The 19,845-nt window shown below is 41.5% G+C and overlaps 1 protein-coding gene across 1 annotated transcript; it reads left to right on the forward strand.

Annotated features, from left to right (window-relative positions):
- The first annotated feature begins 1,657 nt into the window (after window positions 1-1,657).
- On the forward strand, window positions 1,658-17,109 carry TSPAN8 (tetraspanin 8). Its single transcript, XM_054181200.1, has 8 exons — window positions 1,658-1,839; window positions 6,469-6,531; window positions 9,243-9,371; window positions 10,011-10,085; window positions 10,171-10,278; window positions 12,018-12,167; window positions 14,221-14,304; window positions 16,871-17,109. The coding sequence occupies exons 1-8, from the start codon at window positions 1,780-1,782 to the stop codon at window positions 16,922-16,924; spliced, it is 723 nt and encodes a 240-aa protein (XP_054037175.1). The 5' UTR covers window positions 1,658-1,779; the 3' UTR covers window positions 16,925-17,109.
- Window positions 17,110-19,845: the final 2,736 nt, after the last annotated feature.

A 19,845-nucleotide genomic window follows, 5' to 3' on the forward strand; every position in this document is an offset into this window, starting at 1 on the left:
CTCTGCTTATAATAGACTTATTTTACTGCAATTGCATGGTCTGATTGCAGACTTATCTCTCTAATTCTGTGTCATCTGTGATCCTCTTATTACCCTTCATGGCCCTTTTCATACAATTTTATATGGCCCTTTAAACTTTTCTCATGATTCATCTGTGGCTATGGCATCCCTCCATAACGACACCCACATTTCTCAACTTACTTATTTGTTGAGTGCTTTAGATCTAAACCATACCACACAGTTGTTTCTCCCAATCCTTACAAAATCTGTATTTCATGAGCGCAATTATTTTTAGGAACATTCTCAGATTCAGGGTGGATATTGCGAAATAAGCTAGTCAGACAGCCCATCTCCTAGAGTTAGAAAACAGAAGATTACTCCAGAAAAGAGCCCAGAAAGTCAAAGGCAGGTATAGAAACACTCATAAAAGCGGGAATGGTTGTGTCTGTTTACATACAATTAGTGGAAGTGAATGGAGAGATTACAACATCACACCTTCATTAAAAGCTGGTTTAGAAAGCACCCAGAGGAAGCTGATTTCAATGTAGATTTTTTTTTTTGGTGGATCCTATAAAAGCCACGCTTTAAGTTACATCTTTTTGTCACCATCTACAGGTGTGTTATATACTAACACTTTCCATTTTTTTTTCAAATACAGACAGCCGAATTGAAGAATGTGAACTGACAGTGACGTCTGAAAAACAGGCTTGGGACAAGGAGGCTTCATAAATCAGTTCAGTCTGGCATGTCCTTAAGCTCTCTTATTTAAATCCTTTGTGCTCACCTGCAAAATAAAGCTTCCTTTTTTATGACCAACCCAGGAGAACCTGTGTCTGACCCTCATCCCTCCAAGGACTGGTATACGGGGCTTCTCCACAAAATGGGCTGATAGAAAAAACAGAGGAATTATACCTTTATTTCCCCCTCAGGATTCCTCATTTGTGGAGCACAAAAGAAAACAAACAAGACATAAAACAAAACTAACGAAACAGGTTTATTGCCTTGTCTTCCGGGATGAATCTGGCTCCTGTTGTGGAGAGGTATCCTGAATCTGACGCCAGGACCGCGACTGCTGTGCTGTGAGGCTCACAAGGCTTCTGGAAACCCGCACAACAGGGCAATTTGTGCAGCACAATGCTCAGGTTCCCGGGGTCCAGATTTGGTGAGGAAGAGGAAAAGGATCTGAAGCAGGCACCAAGAGGGAGAAAATGGCGGCAGATTCCTTACCCCTCCTCTGCAAGGATAATGCAGACCCATTCCATTATTCCAGTTGAACGGTTGCAGCAGGGGGGTGAACACGACCGAATGAATGTTGGCAATAGTGGGCAATGAAAGAGTAAACCCTGTAACTTAAAAGCACTAAGAAATGCAGTCCTTTCCATCTTTTAAAGCAGGTCTGTAAAATGTTTTTATTCTCACCTCCCTTTCTCTTGAAACTATGACTTTTGCTGCATTATGTGTTTACTTTCGAGGCGTAGGACAAGACTAACAGGACTATAGAAACGTATAAATCGCAAAGGCACAATATGAGTCTGGAGACTCAATGATAACACTTGGTAGTGCTTCCCCAGTGCTCTGGTTAATATTTACCTGTGGTATAGGAACTATTTAAATAACTGTTGATGCCCTGTCCACGTTTTTTGCTTTTAGTAGCAGAGCACAGTGTATTTGATGTGGTCTGAGAGGTTTTCTGAAGAGAGAGGAACAACTTTTATATCAAGGTCAAACTCCTAGCAAAGCTTCTTTTGCAGTGCTCATTTTTGCCTCAGCTTGTTGAAAATGGCGGGTGTAAGCAGCTGCATGAAGTACTCCATGTTCATCTTCAACTTCTTATTTTGGGTAAGTTGGTGTTTAAATTGTTATTAATGTTGCATAAAATGTGTTCGACATTATCTGAATGCTGTAGCTGAAGAAATTGTAAAGAAAATAGAGCATAAGTGGAAACAGAATGTGAATCTAAATCAGGGAGGGGAGAATATGTTTAGCTTTTGCCCTTCCCTTTGTCTTTTTCCTTCAAAATAGCTTTCCCTCTGCATTCAAAAGTAGACCCGCCAGCAGTCTGTCTCCCTGCCCATATCGTGCCACTCATGTCAGGGAACATCAGTCATTTCAGAACAGACTCTCCACTTACAATGCATCATTCTCTTGCTTTTATTGTCTGCTGTCATAATCCCGAAAACGCAGTTGCAACAAAAGATATGGAAAATTCACTTTTATTTTTGGCCTTCTAATTGATAAATAGTTTTCATATCCTTCTTTGTGGTTTTTTGCTTTACGTTCAGTGTCATAATTAGTTTCTGATGGTGGACAGTAAACGTTTGTAAAATAGCATGGGCTGGCAGTGCCGCCAACAGCTGTATCAAGGCAGATATGGCACAGGGCAGCAGGCAGGTTTTTGGGTGTTGTTTGAACTGTATTTGTCTATTTATCACATGTCAGCTGGTTTGCAAGAATTTCAGGTCCTGGAAACTCAGGAAAGGTTTGAGTTAAAGAACTTTTCTCTCGTGGTTCAACCTCACTGTCAGCTTTCCCAACAGAGATTTGTCAGGTTCACCAGAGGTTCACTGAAACCAGAAGCGGAACTACTAGCCACATTATGGACTTTGCCTCAAGGGATATTTTTTTTTGAGTGAAAAGGTGATACCATTCAAAAGGGACCACAAACAGTAGCCTTGGAAAATTTGTGGCTTGCCAAAATGAGAAGAATTAGCAAAACTCTTTGATCGCTTTGGACCTCACAAAGAAATTCCTAACAGGGCAGTGATGGTTTGGACTGCCTCCCCCCTCTTCTTCCTCCACCTTCATCAGGGCAGATTGAAGATATTTGACATCTGTGTTGTAGTTTTTCTGCAGTTGTACTTAAAAGGGTCCATAAGTTTCTGACTTGAAATTCCTGCCCCTCAGGAAGTTTTTCCTGTTCTCATTCATCCGTATTTACTGTAAGCTAAAAAAAACCAACATAGGCAAATGTCTCAGACTAGCATTAGAAAAGCTCCAAACTACTTCTGGAGTGAACATGTGAATAATGCCCATGCCTAAGCCTCCACTGACAGCATGGGTTTCCTAGGAGAGAACACAGGATGCGACCTGGGGGGGCAGGCGTGGAACAAACTTCCCTAACCTGCCTGTATGCCAAAGGTAGGAAAATCCATACCCTACACTCAGAGCATTTGCTGTGCATGTGACTGCCTGGGCGGGACAGAGGAGGACAGGAATGCAGCTACAGTTACTTATTTGAAAGGAAGGGATTTAGCCCTACTAAGACAGGGAAGAACAGAAGTGGTGCCAACAGGAATATGTGCCGACAGAGTACAATGAAGCTGATTTTTTTTATTCACTTTCCTATCTCTAATTCCTGGAAAACATTAAATTGCTGTAGTAAAGTACAGGGAACAGTGGTGTCTTTATAGACACTGCTACCATAGCTGTTCTTCCTGGTTCACAACGCAGTTAGCAAATGGAAAATTAAACTGATAGTGGGAAATGAAGGTGACTTTGACCTTAACTAGACAACAGCAACCACTGTATATTTACCTGGCGTCCATTCATTTTAAGCCCTTTGCAATCTTTCTGGGAATGTCCCTTCTTAGGGGACTCGGGAATGGCCTTTAAAGCCTTGTGGTGCCTCTTTCTAAGCAGCTCTTACAGCCCAGTGTGTAAGCCCTGGAACAGCCTAAGCTAGCTCTGCAAAGTGGCTCTGGCTTTGCTGCCCTTTGCCTCATCTCTTGTGTGACACATGCCCCCGGGGAATCTGCATCCCTGTGCTGGACCCTGGCATGTCCACAGAGTTTTGTATCCTCTCAGTTTGGTGAAAAAAAAGATAAGCATGGGCTTTTGAAGATCTGTGCTTTGGAGCTGGGTGCCTATATGGAGCTCGTAATAGTCCTTAAATTAATCCTTAAGTCAGTTTTTTGCATTAAACCTGAAAGTTCAGATTTTTCCTCCTTCTCTTCTTCGGAGTTTGCAGGATATCTAGTCTCACCTGCTGCCCTCATTCTGTCAGCTTGTGCTCCTCCATATCATGCAAAATCGTAGAATTCCATTTTTTTTTGCACTAAATGTTGAAGTCTGATCCCTAGTTTGAGACAACTTGATAAGTGACAGGGAAATCTTTGATCAGTTGTTAATACCAGACTTGCAGTGCCACCTACAACCAAAGTGGCTCCTTCCCAATACCTTACACCAGGCAAGAAAGTGAATGTCTGGTTGCTTAAAATGTGTGTGCCAGTGAAGGGAATTCCGCACCAGTTTGGTATTCTCATGTCTGAGAAGTACAGAGTCTTGATATACTGCTGGTCCAGAGTCACGGCAGGCTCATCTGAGGTGGTATTAATTTAACTAGGCTGTATTTCTTCATCACACCAAGACTGAAGGGCTTGAGAAAAAAAGGACTCATTGAATTTGAGGGACAACAGTCCTGTTCCTGGTCAGTTTATGAAACCGTGATGAGGTCATTGATTGTTGGTCAAAGGTTGAGGCAAAACTTCAATAGACATGCAGTTTAGAGAAAATCGGTGAGGACCTTTTCCAAGAAGCTGGTTTTATTCCCTTGGAAAATGCTGGTTCATTAAAAATGAAACAGTTTCCTGAAATGAAAGTTTCTTTAGTCGAAACTTAATTTTAAGAAAACTTAATTAGAATGGAGTATTCCAGCAAACTTGAAATGTTCTACTTGGACTCTTTGGGAATGGACCATTTTGATTTGTTATTTCAAAACTTTTCTTTGTGCGTTCTTGTATACATTGTGTATTATGAAAATAAACAGAAACAAAACATTAAGATTTTACGGAGATGGAACATTTTTTTAATCAGTCTAAACCAATTCTATTTTTATAATTCAAATATATACACCTTACTAGAAATTTTGATTCATAAATGATATTTCTTTTATGAATGGGGGAAATAAATATTGTAGCATTCCCGTCTGATTGGTAAGTTCCTGTACATTCACAGCTACATTTACTTCTACTACTGTGCTGTATTTTATGGGAGGCCCTATATAACAAATAAGGCAGTGGGCCAAATTCTCTTTGGATTTATAGCAATAGCCGCTTCAGTGGAAATTTTCACATTAGTGAGCCCATGTTGTCTGGTGCATAGCCACATGGCTCACATAGTGCTGCTGAACAGGACCCAAATGTAGAGTCATATGATACCATCAGTTTCTAGACAGATTCAGTGGGATTCAGAAGATTTCAGTGGGGAGTTCTAGTTAAATTTGATAACACGATGTAGCTGTCATCGATTGTACAACTTTCCTTTTCATGTTTAAAATGTACTTATAGGAGCTTTACTTATAGCAGGAAAATGTGTGGTACTCATGTCTGAGTGCTGGCTCTGTTCCATATTAAATAATCTGCTAAAGTCGTTATGGCCTTTGATGCTGAATATTATATGAAACCTTTTGCGGGGAAAGCATTTTTTTAAGAAAAATTATCTGAAACATATAAAAATAGCTCTTTCAATTTTAAAAGGTTAGAAGCAGTCCCAGTCTTCATGGGAAGCTCATAAAACATTTCAGGGCCATTTGTGATTTGAGTATCAGTGACTTACAGAAAGATAATTCTAAATCTGACTAGAATTTGGTCCTCAGTGATCTCTCTCTCCTGTCAGTCCTCTCAGTAGGCACAATTCTTACACCTGATCAGCCTCTTAACTACCTGTCTCCAACACTTAATAAAGAGAAATTCTGTGTGAGAATCATCACGGACAAGGTTAGGAATAGAGTGACTGCTGTGTAGTGGAACGGTACCTCAACGATCAATAAAACAGGAGCACAATTAGTGATTAGGGAACGTGTTGGGATTCATCTGTCCTGACTTCAGCACCCTAAAGCAAGTCATTCTAATCTAACTTTCACATGTACACGACTGAGTAAGTCTTTTTTGTGTAAAAATATAATGGAAATACTAACTATCACAACTGGCATTTTTATAAGAGAAATATTCTAAGAATTGGAGATGGCCAGATATTGTTGCAATAGAAATATCAGAAAGACTTTATTTAGAACTTTTCCTGATAGTTTAACCATAGAGAATATGTCTCTAGATATGTGTCCTGAATAATACTAGAAGCAATGTTTATACCAACGTCCCTTATCAAATCTCACGTGTTTCCATTATACAAGAAACAATGTTCTTTACAGTCATGTTATATACATACTACGGCAATTTATATTCCTCTCTCATCTGACAGAATTTCTATGTGCTTCCCAACCACATGTATAAATCATCAAGGAAATGCGGAGTCCTCTGAGGTAGAAACATCAGGGATTTGGTGCATAACTGAAGATTTAACTACCCTTATGAAGTTTACTGGATATGAATTCTATGCTCCAGCAACTCATGTGTGTTTCACTTTGCCAAACAAATGATTTCAGAATTTTGGCCAGCATCTGGTGTAATTTGGATGTTGAATGTTAATCTAAAATTGCTGATCTTTCTAAATATTCTTTGTTTTCTCCTTCAGGTGTGTGGTTCCATTATTTTGGGAGTCTCTGTGTGGATCCGTGTCAGCAAAGATGCTCAGCAGGTGAATGCATACAGTCATACCAGAACCATGTAAAACGTGGAAGCTACTGCACACGCTTTCATTTCCCATTTTCATTTCCACAAATTTGTTATGTTTTTGTTGAGGTGGCTTGTGTGGGTAAAGACTCATGCATTTTGTGATGTTTAAGATTAAACAAGATGGTGCAGGTAGTCAGATAAAGTGATTGACGTAAGCACAGACATGGGACTACAATAAATGCCTTTTAGTGTTATTAACGTAGGTTCTTACAGATGCACACAGATTTCTGTTGGAAAACACGTGTCTCTCTTCTCTAATGAAAACTAATGGTGGTTTTGTTATTGATTTCAGTTTTAGAGAAAATAATGAGGAGCCATGCGGTTCCTAGACTTTTCTATGTCTCTCTGTATTAGAATAGTATAGTCAACTATATTCCTAAGGTTACTTCCATGTGTTTTTAGGGAATATTTTTACCTTTCTCACTGTCTTGAATAACACAATTCTTATTTCCCCAGTAAGTGCAACTTCAAAAGGGAGCAAGAATTTTTCCCTTCTGTTTTCAGTGGTTCCTTAAAAATACTGCATCCTTTTCCCCTCATATCTACATAGAAAGAGCTTTGGAGACCCAAAAATCTTTATTTAGGATTAAAATGTCCCAACAGCCCTCCTGAAGGGGAGAGAAGAGAGCCCCTGAGTTCCCTTCCTGGATTTTATCTGGGTTATTAAATTACTTCAGACTTTATGAATTTCCTTTTCTGCAAAGCTAGAGGAAATACAATTTTGAGGATCCCTTGATTTTGCAGACTTGCAGCAGAGGCTGCTCCTTTTGGTGCAAAGGCCCTTTGGCCCTGTGGGCCCTGCCAACCTTTTGCCAGATGTGCTCCCAGTGGCGCTGGTCTCTGACTTGCACTATGTTTTCTGCCACCCTTGAGTGAAGCAGATTTCACAGCTCGTAGGTGCTTCTCTGAAAGGCACTGTGCAATCTTTGTATGTTGGTACTTTGTTATACTAAGAGGAAGAGCAATCTGACTCTAAGTTTTAAGCAGTATATTTCTTCTTGTGAGCTTGGGCTACAGAAATGTAAATGAATTTGAAAATTTGATTTGCATACTTCTATTTCCAAAAAGGCTTTCTGGCCACAGAAGTGAAAAAAAGGAGTACTGTGAAAAAAGCGCATTTTATTCAGCTTTCAGATTGAGCCTTTAGTATAGATTAAGTTGCAGATCTTCAGATCACTCACTCCTCTGCTGCCCTACAGCAGCCTGTGAATTAAGAACAATCATTTTTAAGTCAGTATATTTCCCATCTGGAAATAAAAAGATGGGGGAGATAAGAAGATAGCTTTATATATTTCCTGGCATTTGGCTGATGACACTGTTGCTCTTAGCCAGTTCCACATATCTTGTGTCTCACAGAGGATGGATGCAACAGAACTCAGTTCATGATGACGTTGTGCCATGGGGTTAATTAGGTCAAATTAGGTCATTGTGGAGAGTTCTGCCATTCTCCGTTGTGGAAGAAGAATAATGGTGACTTTCACTCCTCAGTCAACATTTTACAACAGGCTAAAAATGCCATACTTGCTAGTTGACCATCTCTAGTATGGTGGCTTAGATGGTACAAGGGAGCCAGGAAAACCATAACCACCATATCCTTTCTTATTTTTTGAGAGATTTCCTACTCAGAAAAGCATACTTAAGTGTATCCCAAATTGGTTTGCTGAAGTGACGCTTAGCACTCCCCAAAACCTGTAAATTAAGAGTTAGGGACCAAAATTGAAAGCATTTTCTCACATTTTTTCCTCTAGGCAGGCAAAGTTCCTATTCAAAACCAATGTATGTTTTGCCTGAGTAATAATTGAACAGACCATAAGGATTTGGCTGTAGATGAATAGAGCTTTCTAAGAATAAATAACAGGAGGTTCAGTCCAACTTGGATGGGGAAAGAACAACACATTCTTCAAATTATACATGTCTATATACCTTTGCAATTTCCATCAGAAGATAAATGTGACAACTTCCAGACATTTTTGCTAATCTTGGCACCAGCCACGCTGGAAAATATTCTTTGAACATTTTCTCTATTTTGGCCTTTGGCCTTATTCATTCCTATGGGAACTGAATAATTTGATATTTAATAATATTGAGGAATATGAATTGTTTAGTTGAATGTCCCACACATCAAAATACAGTCCTCATCTCTGAGGATAATATTAGAGATCATGTCTAAAAAGAAGAAAAAGAAAATTGCTTTGGAAAATACATTCAACTATTTCTCTGGTATATCCAGCATCGGTCTGAGAAGCGTTCTCTCAGGAACAGTCAGAGTATGTTCCTGGCCTTCTAATGACAAACAGAGGTTTTGTTTCTTTAACATTTGGTTAATGTAGGAGAGATTTCGAGATAATCAATTTTGCTACTTCCAGTAAAAAGCAAAGATTCATTGACTGAAAGCCACTTTAAAGACAAGAGATCTTTTATTTACTCTGTAAAGTTGACTTTCATCTTGTGCGGAGACAAAGACTGAGAAAAGCCAGGTTCTACTGAGCTCCCCAACAAAACATTTAAGAAGGGCGCATTAGAGTTTTGTTTATTTATGGGTCAGAATATCTCCGTGATTGCTAATCAGTATGTTTATCAGTTGTGAAATAATTCTCTTGTTTTGGGGGATACAGATGTTTTTAGGAGAAGCTTCTTGTAGCTGAAAGATTTTTTTTTCCCCTCTCTTTTCAGGAGTTGGACATAGACAGCAGCCTGTTTGCAGGGGTTGATCTGCTGATAGCCGTGGGCTCCATCATTATGGTCCTTGGGTTTTTGGGGTGCTGTGGTGCCATAAAGGAGAGCCGGTGCATGCTGCTGTTGGTAGGAAAGAAAAACATTTGGCTACCTTATCAGGCCACAGCTACATTTGATGGATAAGGTCCTTGCAAGTAGTACCAAATGAGGATGGGGGCCTTTTTGTTTAACGAAATGCTTGATTGTGATCATGTGTTTTCATTGCTTACCTTATCCCAGAGCCCCTTCTGAATTCTAAGTGCGGAAAAAGTGGTGGGTGGCCATATCAAGAAGAAGACAGGGTCCAGAGAGCCCCTAGCATGTCACTAGCTTTTTTTGCCATCCAGTCATCACCGAAGTTCCCTCCACCAGTCCTCCACCAATACCTATCCTACTTAATTTCATACATTCCCAGTTGCTCCCTTTGCTGGTCCTCCTAAAACGTCCTTCCTGTCCCCCTGCCCAACACCTCACCTACACACTGCCCATCATACTGCTGCTGTGGTGTGCACCTTGTTATGACCACCAGCTGAACACACTCTGTCTCAAGCACCCCTTTTTCTCATCGCCAAAGAAGGAATAACTCAAACAGCTCTGACTGGAACTTTAGTTCATTCTACCTACATGGTTATTCAAGCACATGAAAGCTTGACATTCACTTAGAAGAAATTGTATCATCTTGGTCAAAAGTACTATAGTTTTCTCCCCCTTTTGTTTTCTTCCTAGTTTTTTATTGGGCTGCTGCTGATCCTGATACTTCAGGTCACAGGAGGTATTTTAGGAGCAGTGTACAGATCTCAGGTACAGTATTATTCTGCATTTTCATTGATGTCTTCCCAGAGTTTTGTTTCTACCCCGAAAACTAATAAAATATTTGGACTTGCAGATTGAAACATCCCTTAACAAGACTCTCCTGGAGGATGTGAAGTTGTTGCAAAACTCTTCAGAAGAAGCTAAAGCGTTTCAAGAGAAGTTCCACAAGTTTCAGAGAAAGGTAATTAAAATGTAACGAAGGGCAGCAGTTGTTGCTATCTGTTCCATCTCTATCATTTATCTATGCTTCATTTTATGGCTACTCTGCCATAGATTTGAATTTCATTTCCTGGGGATGGGGAAGGGTCTGACTTAAATGCAAGTTAAAACATGACACAAAGGGCTTCTGCTCTCTTGATATGACATGGGCTTTCTGTAATGATTCCTTTGTGCAGTAGTGTTTATAAGCGCAATGGAGCAAGGACACATAACATGCAAGCGAGACTGACAATTAGCTAAGATTTTTCCTGAGAAGGTTGCCTGCTCCTTTGTAACAGCTTTCTTTTCTGAAGGGACATTGCTTCTTCACTGTATCCCAGCTAAGAACTATCCAGATTACCCCAGGGATAAGGAAAACTTCAGGAGTGTATTTCATTTGGAATATCCTATTGCTGTGAAGTCATTAAATGCTATACTTTACTGTGTAAGAACGGGGAGGAAACTACGATAAAAGGGAGGTTTGTTTTCACTTTGCTTATACCTGTCCTGGCTTCCGCCACATGCAGGACCCCAGAAGGCAGACACTTAGTGCCAGCTTGCTCCTGGGTATCACAACGAGAATGCCCTTGAATCTCACTGATACCATTGATGGTGTAGACCTTCACCCCTCCCACTGTATCTGTACATTGACAGAGTGCTGCTGTTATTTGTTTTTCAGTCCCTAATGGGTGATGACTTTGATGGGTAGGCTTAAAGAATTCCTATATTTTTAAAGGCTTCTGGTGTGAAAGAAAAGGAAGCAAGAAACAATATTTGGGTGGCTTATATCACTTCCGCTTCTCCTTCCCCATTCCACCTCTAGCCCCGTCCTCTGCCTCTGAGCCAGCTTATTTCTTCTGATATAATAAGCAGCTCCCTGGAGAGATGATTGAAGGGTGAGCAAAATGAAAAATGCCATAATTACTGTATTAATTTTTAAGTAGACCAGGATTGCTTTATTATGTCCCATGGCCTTTGCTTTTATACAAAATTACGTGAACATTTCCAGCTGCCTTTTAAAAGAGGAAGGACCTCAAACCCAAGTCTGCACCCCTGAGCTTTAGTGGCTTGAATAAAGTGGAACATGAAGTGGAGCTGCACCTGGTTTAGGTTTCACAAACCCCAAATGGACCCCTGGCCTCCTCAGTCCATTTCTAATTTAAAGGGCTAACCATCATTCGAGGTGGTTATTTTTCTAGATTTCCGAGTTTTATGTGCCTGAATTTTACATTTTCAGCTTGGCTTTTCAGATGTGAAATGTGGATGTTACTGGAGCTGTTACTTACCTTCTGCAAGTATAACCTGCAGAAAGAAGACTTGATTCTCAAAAAATACTATAGCCAACATTGTTCATGTTCCAGTTCCATTCTGTCACTGACTTACTAGCTTCATAGTACATTAATGTTTTTTGAGCACTGTATACTGAAAGTCTGGTCTTCTTTCCATTTTTTGTTTGCTTGTTTGTTTGTTTGTTTGTTTGCTTGTTTTGTCTTTTTTTTTTTTAAACTTGTGCACTTACATTCTTATAACTGGTGTGGAAACATAAAGGGTATTTGGGACATTCCAGTTTGGTAAAACTTCCCCAGTTTGGTAAAACTTCCCCATGGGAAAAGAGGAAAGGAAATTTCTCCTTCGTTGTTCCTCTCAGCTCCCTCCTTTACTCTCCTCCAACTGCAAATCGCCACTTTTTTCCTCATCTCCCCATTTCCTCCTTTTTTGCAGCAACAGTGCTGTGGTTTGCTGAATGGACCTGCAGACTGGGGAAAAAATTTTAATACTCTTATTGGTGGCAATAAAGTTTGTGAGTGTGAAGAAGCGAACCCATCAGCAGACCTCTGCGCCATCTTTGACGGCAGATACATTTATAAAACAGTAAGAAAAATATAATGTTCCACTCTTCTTTCCAAAAAGAGGTTTTTAACCCAAGGTTGTCTTTGGTGACTGGCATACTTAGCAGTTCTGTATCTTTCCAAAAAGGCAAAGTTTTGTCTTCTGTTTGTTCGCCAGAATTGCCCCTGTGGCATCTCTTATGAAATGACTGTGCATACATGAAATACACTGCTGCTTCCTCTTCCTGGGATGCCCCTACCTTAGCCGTGCAGTGCAGCACCCTTCGGACCTCAGCAGTTCTGCCTGGTTACTTTGGGTGGAAACTACTATGTCTTTAGGGTCAGCATATGCCTTTGGGTCAGAGCAGCACGTTGGCTAGTCTTTGGCTCTCATTCCTTTCTCAGAAGGTTGTGATCCCACCCAGGCTCATTCTGGTGGTAGACATGTTGACTCAGAGGCTTTCAAAGGTCTAAGGGATATTGAAAAATGAACACATTAAATCCAAGACCTTAGTCCTTTAGTACAAAACCCCAGAGTCATTTTGCAGGATTTGCTGGAAAGAAACCTTACATGTTGTAGGCTTCACGGCAGCGTGCTCAAAGTTAATTTCCTACAACTACAGCCTTTTGAAAAGTTTGTGGCAGTAAATATAATAATAAGGCAAAAAAGTCTAGTGACAGGCAATAAGAAAGCATACTCAAAAACTGGAAGGTGGGCAACAGAGATCTCAATTAATTAATTTCAAGATTTATATGTCTCTTTATATGGAAATTTGGACTCCATGCATAGTAGGAAAAATAAGAAAAAACACGTGGAAAACTAGCACAAAATAGCTGCATTTGTAAATGCTGGTGGTACAAAGTTTGCCAGTCTGCACCTAGCAAAAAGCAGATTTTAGCAAATGTCCAAATCTGGTTTTATGCTTTTCTAAATGCATAGCTCCTTAGCCAGGTCCTGCCTGAACACTAATTTCCTCCCTAGGTAGTCCCACAGAAGCAAATACTGTTTTAAAGTGAGGGAACAGTCTGGTTAAGTAGAGGATGCCAGAACCCAATCTGGAAATAAGATGTATACAAAGAGGCTGTTTTGGCCACATTTTAATGTCTTTTTGGCCTCAGGCAAACCCTCAAAGGACACATGAGAAGCAATCAGTGAAATTACTGCAGGTGCAAGATATCGCTCAAATGAACACACAGATTTCACGGTGGTGTTAGAGGCTGGTAAAGACATTTGACTCTTCTGATCCAGGAAAAAAGATTTGAAATTCAGTGCAGTTCTGAGTCAGCTTAAATGAGAGGTTTTTTAGAAGAACTGGAAGGAGAAGACCCATGTGTTTATTGTGAGGGAGGAAATACGGTGAAGGAATATAACTACACATTATATCTGGGGGGAAGGCAGTTGTAGTGTTGGCACAGTACTGTAGTAGCTGTACTTGGCTTTCCCTACAGTTTGCAAAAGGAGCATTGTCAATGCCTGGAGAAGATGTAGTCATTATAAGAACAGATGTATGCATTTATTAAAAAGGAGAGTAGCTCTGCTGAGAACCTCAGATATGATCACTTTCTTCCTCTCAGCCCAAGACCACCAAACATATGACAAAATTAATATTTAAGCTAGGTTTTATACCCAAATATTGATAGTGGAACCTGATTCTAATATTAGGCTTTGAATTTTCAAATCCAAAGATCAGATTAGTGGGAAACGGAAGTTTTCCTTCTGGTCATTGCTGCAATCACTCTTTCCTAGTGGCAAATGAAGCATAAGTACTTCTTCCCTTGTCAATTGAAAGTCATGCAAACATTAGACATTACAGCTCTATATCGTCATTTTAAATTGTACCCTTTTATGATCAGCTACAAAATTCATCTTTGTATTTGGGAAGGCAAAGACTAGATGTTTTTGTCAGAGCACAAGGTGTCTATAGCTGTATTCTTTGTGTTTGTTAGCAACAAGGCAGAGTAAATTCAAATAGCCTTTCTTCAATGCAGAGAGAGAGGCAGCAAGCGTGAGAGGAGTTACTTTAGAGGATGCATTCCTAATAACCTTAGAATAATATTGCTTACCTATAATTATTCATTTTGTCTTATTTTTTCAGCCGTGCAAAGAAGTGATTATGGAATACCTTAAAGACCATCTGCTCATAATTATGGGGATTGCCTTTGGACTGGCCGTTATTGAGGTACCAGTATACACCATTAAAATATTTACTAGTTGACAAGCAATATGTTCTACTCAGAAATACACTGGGAATGGGATTAAAACACCTGGCTTGCTCAATTAATAGATGAGGGGAAACCACCTCTCGCCTTAGCTATAACCTTACTGTTATTTCATATAAACAGTATATGGCTGCCGAGCTGCGAACTTCAGGTGGGATCGGACCACCCTGCTGCCTGGATAAGTTTAGCACGTGGCACTTTTTTCTGCAAAGATTTGACAGTCCTGTGCCTTGACAGTGAGCCCTGTGGACAGAAGGCTGTGCAGATACCCAGCCCCAGGAAGACACGAGGCAGAAGAGCTGGTCTTTTCCTCCTCTTTCCCTCTTTGCTTGAGAAAAAAGTAATCTCATAAGAAAACTTAGCCCCTAAACTGCATATTCTTATCACGGAGAAATCATGGTACAAAATTATTATTCTGAGGCATAATTTAGCCCTCAAGATGGTGCGTGAATGTGCCTGAGTGCACACCTGTGCCGCTCCATATATTCCTGTGTGTAAAAAAAGCTGAGTATGTGAGCTCTTTATTTTAATTGCTTCATCATACACTGAAGAATAACATGCAAAAGTTTCTCCGAAGAGAGGAGGAAAAACAATGAGGTTATCCAGTCAGCTACTTGACGAATGATAGGCTTTGATTAGGAGAAAATAACAAAGAAACAGGGGACTTCATCATGTTGCTTTCTTCGGTCATTTTCTCTTTTCACTATTCCTCTGTGGTTTCCCTCCTCCCTCACCCCCCACCAATGGATGTTTGAGGGAAAAGCAGAAATGACGAAGATTGCTGTGCAGAGTTCAGTCTGTTATTCTGAGTGAAAACTTCTTAACATCATTGGCAGAGGATTGCTCCTCATGGTAGAAGAGTGGGCAAGAGCCCCAAATCAAAAATACATTTCCAGGAAAATAATAGTAAGCAGGGAAGAGTTACGCAGCTGCAGCACTGGGAGAGGACAGGCCACTAATTTCTCATTCGGCACAGGCTTCATGTTATTTAAGGTGGTATATGTGGGGGGTCAGGTCTCTCACCTGTACATAGACTTTGGGGGGGAAATAGGTGAAATACACCCATATTAAAAGGCCTTTAAAAATAAAATAGAAGCGTAAAATTGCATCTGTATCCCAAAGGTAAGTTATAAGTCACTTTGCTCTAGTTACTGCAGTTACGAGTTGTAGCCTTTAGTTCATTGGCCACCATTCTTCCCTGTTCTCCAGTTGGCATTTTCTGTGGTGGTTGCCTCTCCCAATCATAAAAGGATTAGAAAACAACATGAACAAACAATATGAGCCTCAGCTGGTACAAATTGTCAGCTGGCAATTTACACTTGATAAACATTTAGCCTTTCCAAAGATATTAACATATTATGACTTTTCAAGTGATTGCGTATCAAAGGCCATGTGCTTAACCATCTCTCTGCTCTGGAAAACCCCAGATAAAAAGACATGGACAAGGAAAAGTGCCCTTCCTTTGTCTTCCCCCCTTTGCCTGCTCCATTATGCCACTTGCAGGCTGTTAATGGTCTCAGCTCACCCTATTAGTGGAAACGATAATGAGAAAAAGGGCCTAGTTTCAACTTGGGCACAAGTGAAAATGTGGGTATGTCAGGGAAGCCCTGTCTGCTTATTCCAGCTGTGAGTTTATCCCCTCATCTTAGTTGTACCCCTGTGTTCTGTATGCTCTCCACTGTCTCTTCCTTAAATAAATGAAGCATCCTTGTGTTCATGGCTTCATAAATGTCATTTGGATACTTTCCACTTTTGAGAAACACCTTCACAGACTGGTTAATTTTAAATCCAGAAGGAAGCATTCCGATCTTCTGATCTCGCCAGCTGTCTGTCACAGGCTGTGGAGTTTCTCCCAGTAATTCCCACTACAGAAAGTGACCCTCACTGAGTTTTGTATTTCAAGCAACAGCTTCTTTAGTGGACTCAGTGTTTCTATCCCAAATCTATTACTGATGAATATTAAATACTTTTTGCATGATCGTTTGCCACTCTAGAGGGGGGGCTATGTGTATAGATGTATGCCTGTATACATATACACATGTATACCTTTACACATATATTTACACAAGAGTGACAGTGTAAGAGAGATTTCAAAGGGAAACAGCCCTTAGAATACGCAATAGAATCAGATAGTTTCTCCAGCTTTCTTAGAAAATAAAAGACGGGATTTTTGTCCGAATTTCTAGAACTTCTCAGTATTTGCTGCTCTGTTGCAGCTAACAACTGCATTTTAAACCCGCAGAGTTACAGGGTTCCCCATCCACAGAGGCAATCCATCTTTTAAACAAATGAAAGTTTTCCATCATGTCTGCAGTCTTACCTGTGGTACATACTGATTTCATTAAAATGGCTATATTCTAGAGTCATGTTCTTTAAGAATTACATTGGAAAAGATCTTCTGCATAGCAAACTTAGCCTGCATGTAAATCCAAGACATTTGCAAACAAAATGTTCCCACTGTGTATCGGTTGTATCCTGGGATTTCCAGGACTGCCAAGTAATACCAGAAATGTCTTTGTTTTCCAGATTCTGGGTTTGGGGTTTTCTATGAGCCTCTACTGCCAGATCCAGAGAAAATGAAACTGTGGAAGTGTCAGAACGATGTCACCAGCCAAATCAAAACCTTTGTAGATAGAGGCATATTTGGCTTGGCACATTCACATAAATATATGCATGTCCCAGGCAGCTGTTCTGATGAAAACGGCAGCCCTTGTGTGCACGGACGCTTCACAATTTGCAAAATGACCTCCTTATACTTCATAAGTCTTAATGATACGAATGTGAATTTTTATTTGCAATAAACGTCTTTGTTTATGTTTCTGAGGAGTTTATTTGGTCTGAAGATAGCGTTTAAGTCATGTTGAGATTCCGAGTTCACGCCGCAGCGTGTCCACGTGGGTGTTACGCCACCCGAAGCAGAGTCACCCTCAACAGCTGCAAACGATCTTGTGGTGGCTGACTGGTCCGGGGAATCACATGCCCCCAGGCGGCTTTGCTTGTGGGGCAGGTCAGTTTGACACTCGATATGGTATATACGGTCAGGGGTTTGTTACTCGTGAGAAGCGCAGGGACTAACTTTCATCCAAATAGGAAAGCCGCATTTCCCTTCAGGGGCATTTAAATCAACATCCTGACAGCTGAGATGGTCACTCTCAGGCCCCAATGATGCTTAGATTGCATTTGGGAGTCGGATTTAGTGGCACGTGTTTTGCAAATATGCATCAAGGGTGAAATCCAAGCCCGTGTGGAGGGAGGCGAGACGTACACAGGAGCCGTGCGGGTGAGGTGAGTGATGGGCTCCCCAGCAGCTGGTGGACAACAGAGGGCATGGCCACCTACACAGCAGCACCAATATAAAATAAACTTGCCTTTGGACTGACCACTGACAGCCCTGACTGTCTCTGCCCAGTCCCCCCGTGCTCCCCGCACCCTGCCAATGGCCCAGGACCCCATGTCAGCCCCCCAAGGGCCATCAGCCCCTGCCCCGGCCATGCTGCAGCAGCTGGCCTCCAGCTCCCCACAGCCGTGCCCTGCCCAGCCATGGGGCCATGTCCTGGCCTGTCCCCAGTCTGTCCTCATCCCCAGGGAGGTGCCCGGGGCTGGGGCTGTCCCAGTGCCCTCCAGCTGCCCTTTGCCTGGCTGGAGGGGTGGGATGGGCCCCGGCTGCCAGACCCTGCCCTGCCACCCCGCCTGGTCCTGGCCCCCAGGGGGTTGCTGGCCCTGGTGGCTCCCTCACAGAAAGTAAGTGGCATCCATCAGCGGGTTTTTTAAAGGTATGAAGATGTGTAACGATGCCCATACGGATCTGTTTTCCACAGCATGCCGATGGCCTCGCGGTTGTGCATTGGGGGCTAGCTGTGTTCACCAGTCCTGCTGGGACCCCATCTTCATCTTTAGGAGCAGCTTTAAACGCCTTCAGGCAGCTGCTCTGAAGAGAAGACCACGTACCATGCGCTTCTATTTTAATACCCCACAAGTGCCCACGACGTGGTGCTGAGGGACGTGGTTTAGTGGTGGTTTTGTCAGTGTTAGGTTAATGGCTGGACTCAATGGTCTTAAAGGTCCCTTCCAACCTAGATGACTCGATGATTCTATCATTCTAGGACTGTCTCAAAACACACCCAACTGCTCCCAATTTGACAGAGCCATGCAACTGTTGCTTAGAAATACATTAAAAGATTTCCTTGAGCAGAGATCTTTGTCCATGCCTTATAGTGACAGGACTGGGTTCAGGTAAAATTCATCTGCAGCAAACACTTTCTTTTGAAACACATCCAGAGTAAAAGTTTGTGTACGATCCCCTACCCTCTCCCTAGCACTCAGACCATTACGCCAAGCAGTGAGAGCTGTTTTCAGAAATTCATGTGTCTCCCAGGAAAGTCATCTAGTTACCAGACAGTTCTGGCACTTGCCCTTCCCTTTGCTGAACCTCAGAAGCTGTGCCAGAAGAATTCAAACTTTGTTGGACCAGAGAAAAAGCATGACTCCATAACCCAGCCGTACTCCCTGGAAGGAGAAACACTGGCTTCTGGCTCCTCCTCCCCCCCAGACTGTTTTTTCCTGTGCAAATCTTACCCGTGATTTGAAATCCTACGAGCTGAGCCTGAATCACCCAGATCATGGGACGGCAGCTGGACTCTTGGATTATCACTACAGAAAGACAGAATTGCATCTTCATCTTCCTTCTACTCCTTCCCATGAGAAGGAATGTTCTCTTTGAACAAAGGACCAGAGGGTCTCCCCTAGAGAGAGGGCTCAGAGCTGTGGATGCCTAGCAGATGGACATGAAGGGAAAATGGCAGATCACCCTTGCTACCAGAAGTAGTTAGCTTCAGGCTGCTGTAAACTTGAGTATTACTGCTAGGGATTTGTGATGAACGTTGACGCGAGGTTGGACGCTGGTTTGGACACAAATCCAGTCCTGTATCTACTCTGGGAGGGGGCAGATGTATAAAGGAAGGTGTTCATACATGTAAATTTTGGTTGTCTACAGCCTGGTATGCTGGTTTTGGCTGGGATAGAGTTAATTTTCTTCATAATAGCTAGTATGGGGCTATGTTTTGGATTTGTGCTGGAAACAGCGCTGATAACACAGGGATGTTTTGGTTACTGCTGAGCAGTGCTTACACTGCCTCGAGGCTTTTTCTTCTCCTCGTACCGCCCTGCCAACGAAAAGTCTGGGGGTACACAAGAAGTTGAGAGGGGACACAGCCAGGACAGCTGACTCCAACTGACCAAACGGATATTCTGTACCATATGACATCACGCTCAGCAATAAAACTAGGGGGAAAGTTGGTGTGGGGGGGGCTGTTGCTTGGGAACTGTCTGGGCATTGATCGGTTGGTGGTAAGCAATTGCTTTCATTTGCATCACTTGTTTTTCTTGGGTTTTATTTCACTTTCTTTGCTATTTTCCATTTCATTACAAATACCTATTAATGAACAATAATAATTAATCCATTATTATTTTATTTCAATTATTAAACTATTTTTATCTCAAAC

This window comes from Rissa tridactyla, chromosome 1, assembly GCF_028500815.1.
Source record: "Rissa tridactyla isolate bRisTri1 chromosome 1, bRisTri1.patW.cur.20221130, whole genome shotgun sequence".
Classification (NCBI taxonomy): Eukaryota; Metazoa; Chordata; class Aves; order Charadriiformes; family Laridae; genus Rissa; species Rissa tridactyla.

Coding starts and splice junctions, on each gene's coding strand:
- TSPAN8 (XM_054181200.1), top strand. CDS start 1,780: ATGGCGGGTGTAAGCAGCTGCATGAAGTACTCCATGTTCATCTTCAAC. Junction 10,086..10,170: donor GAGCAGTGTACAGATCTCAG/GTACAGTATTAT, acceptor TTGGACTTGCAG/ATTGAAACATCCCTTAACAA. Junction 14,305..16,870: donor TTGGACTGGCCGTTATTGAG/GTACCAGTATAC, acceptor TTTGTTTTCCAG/ATTCTGGGTTTGGGGTTTTC.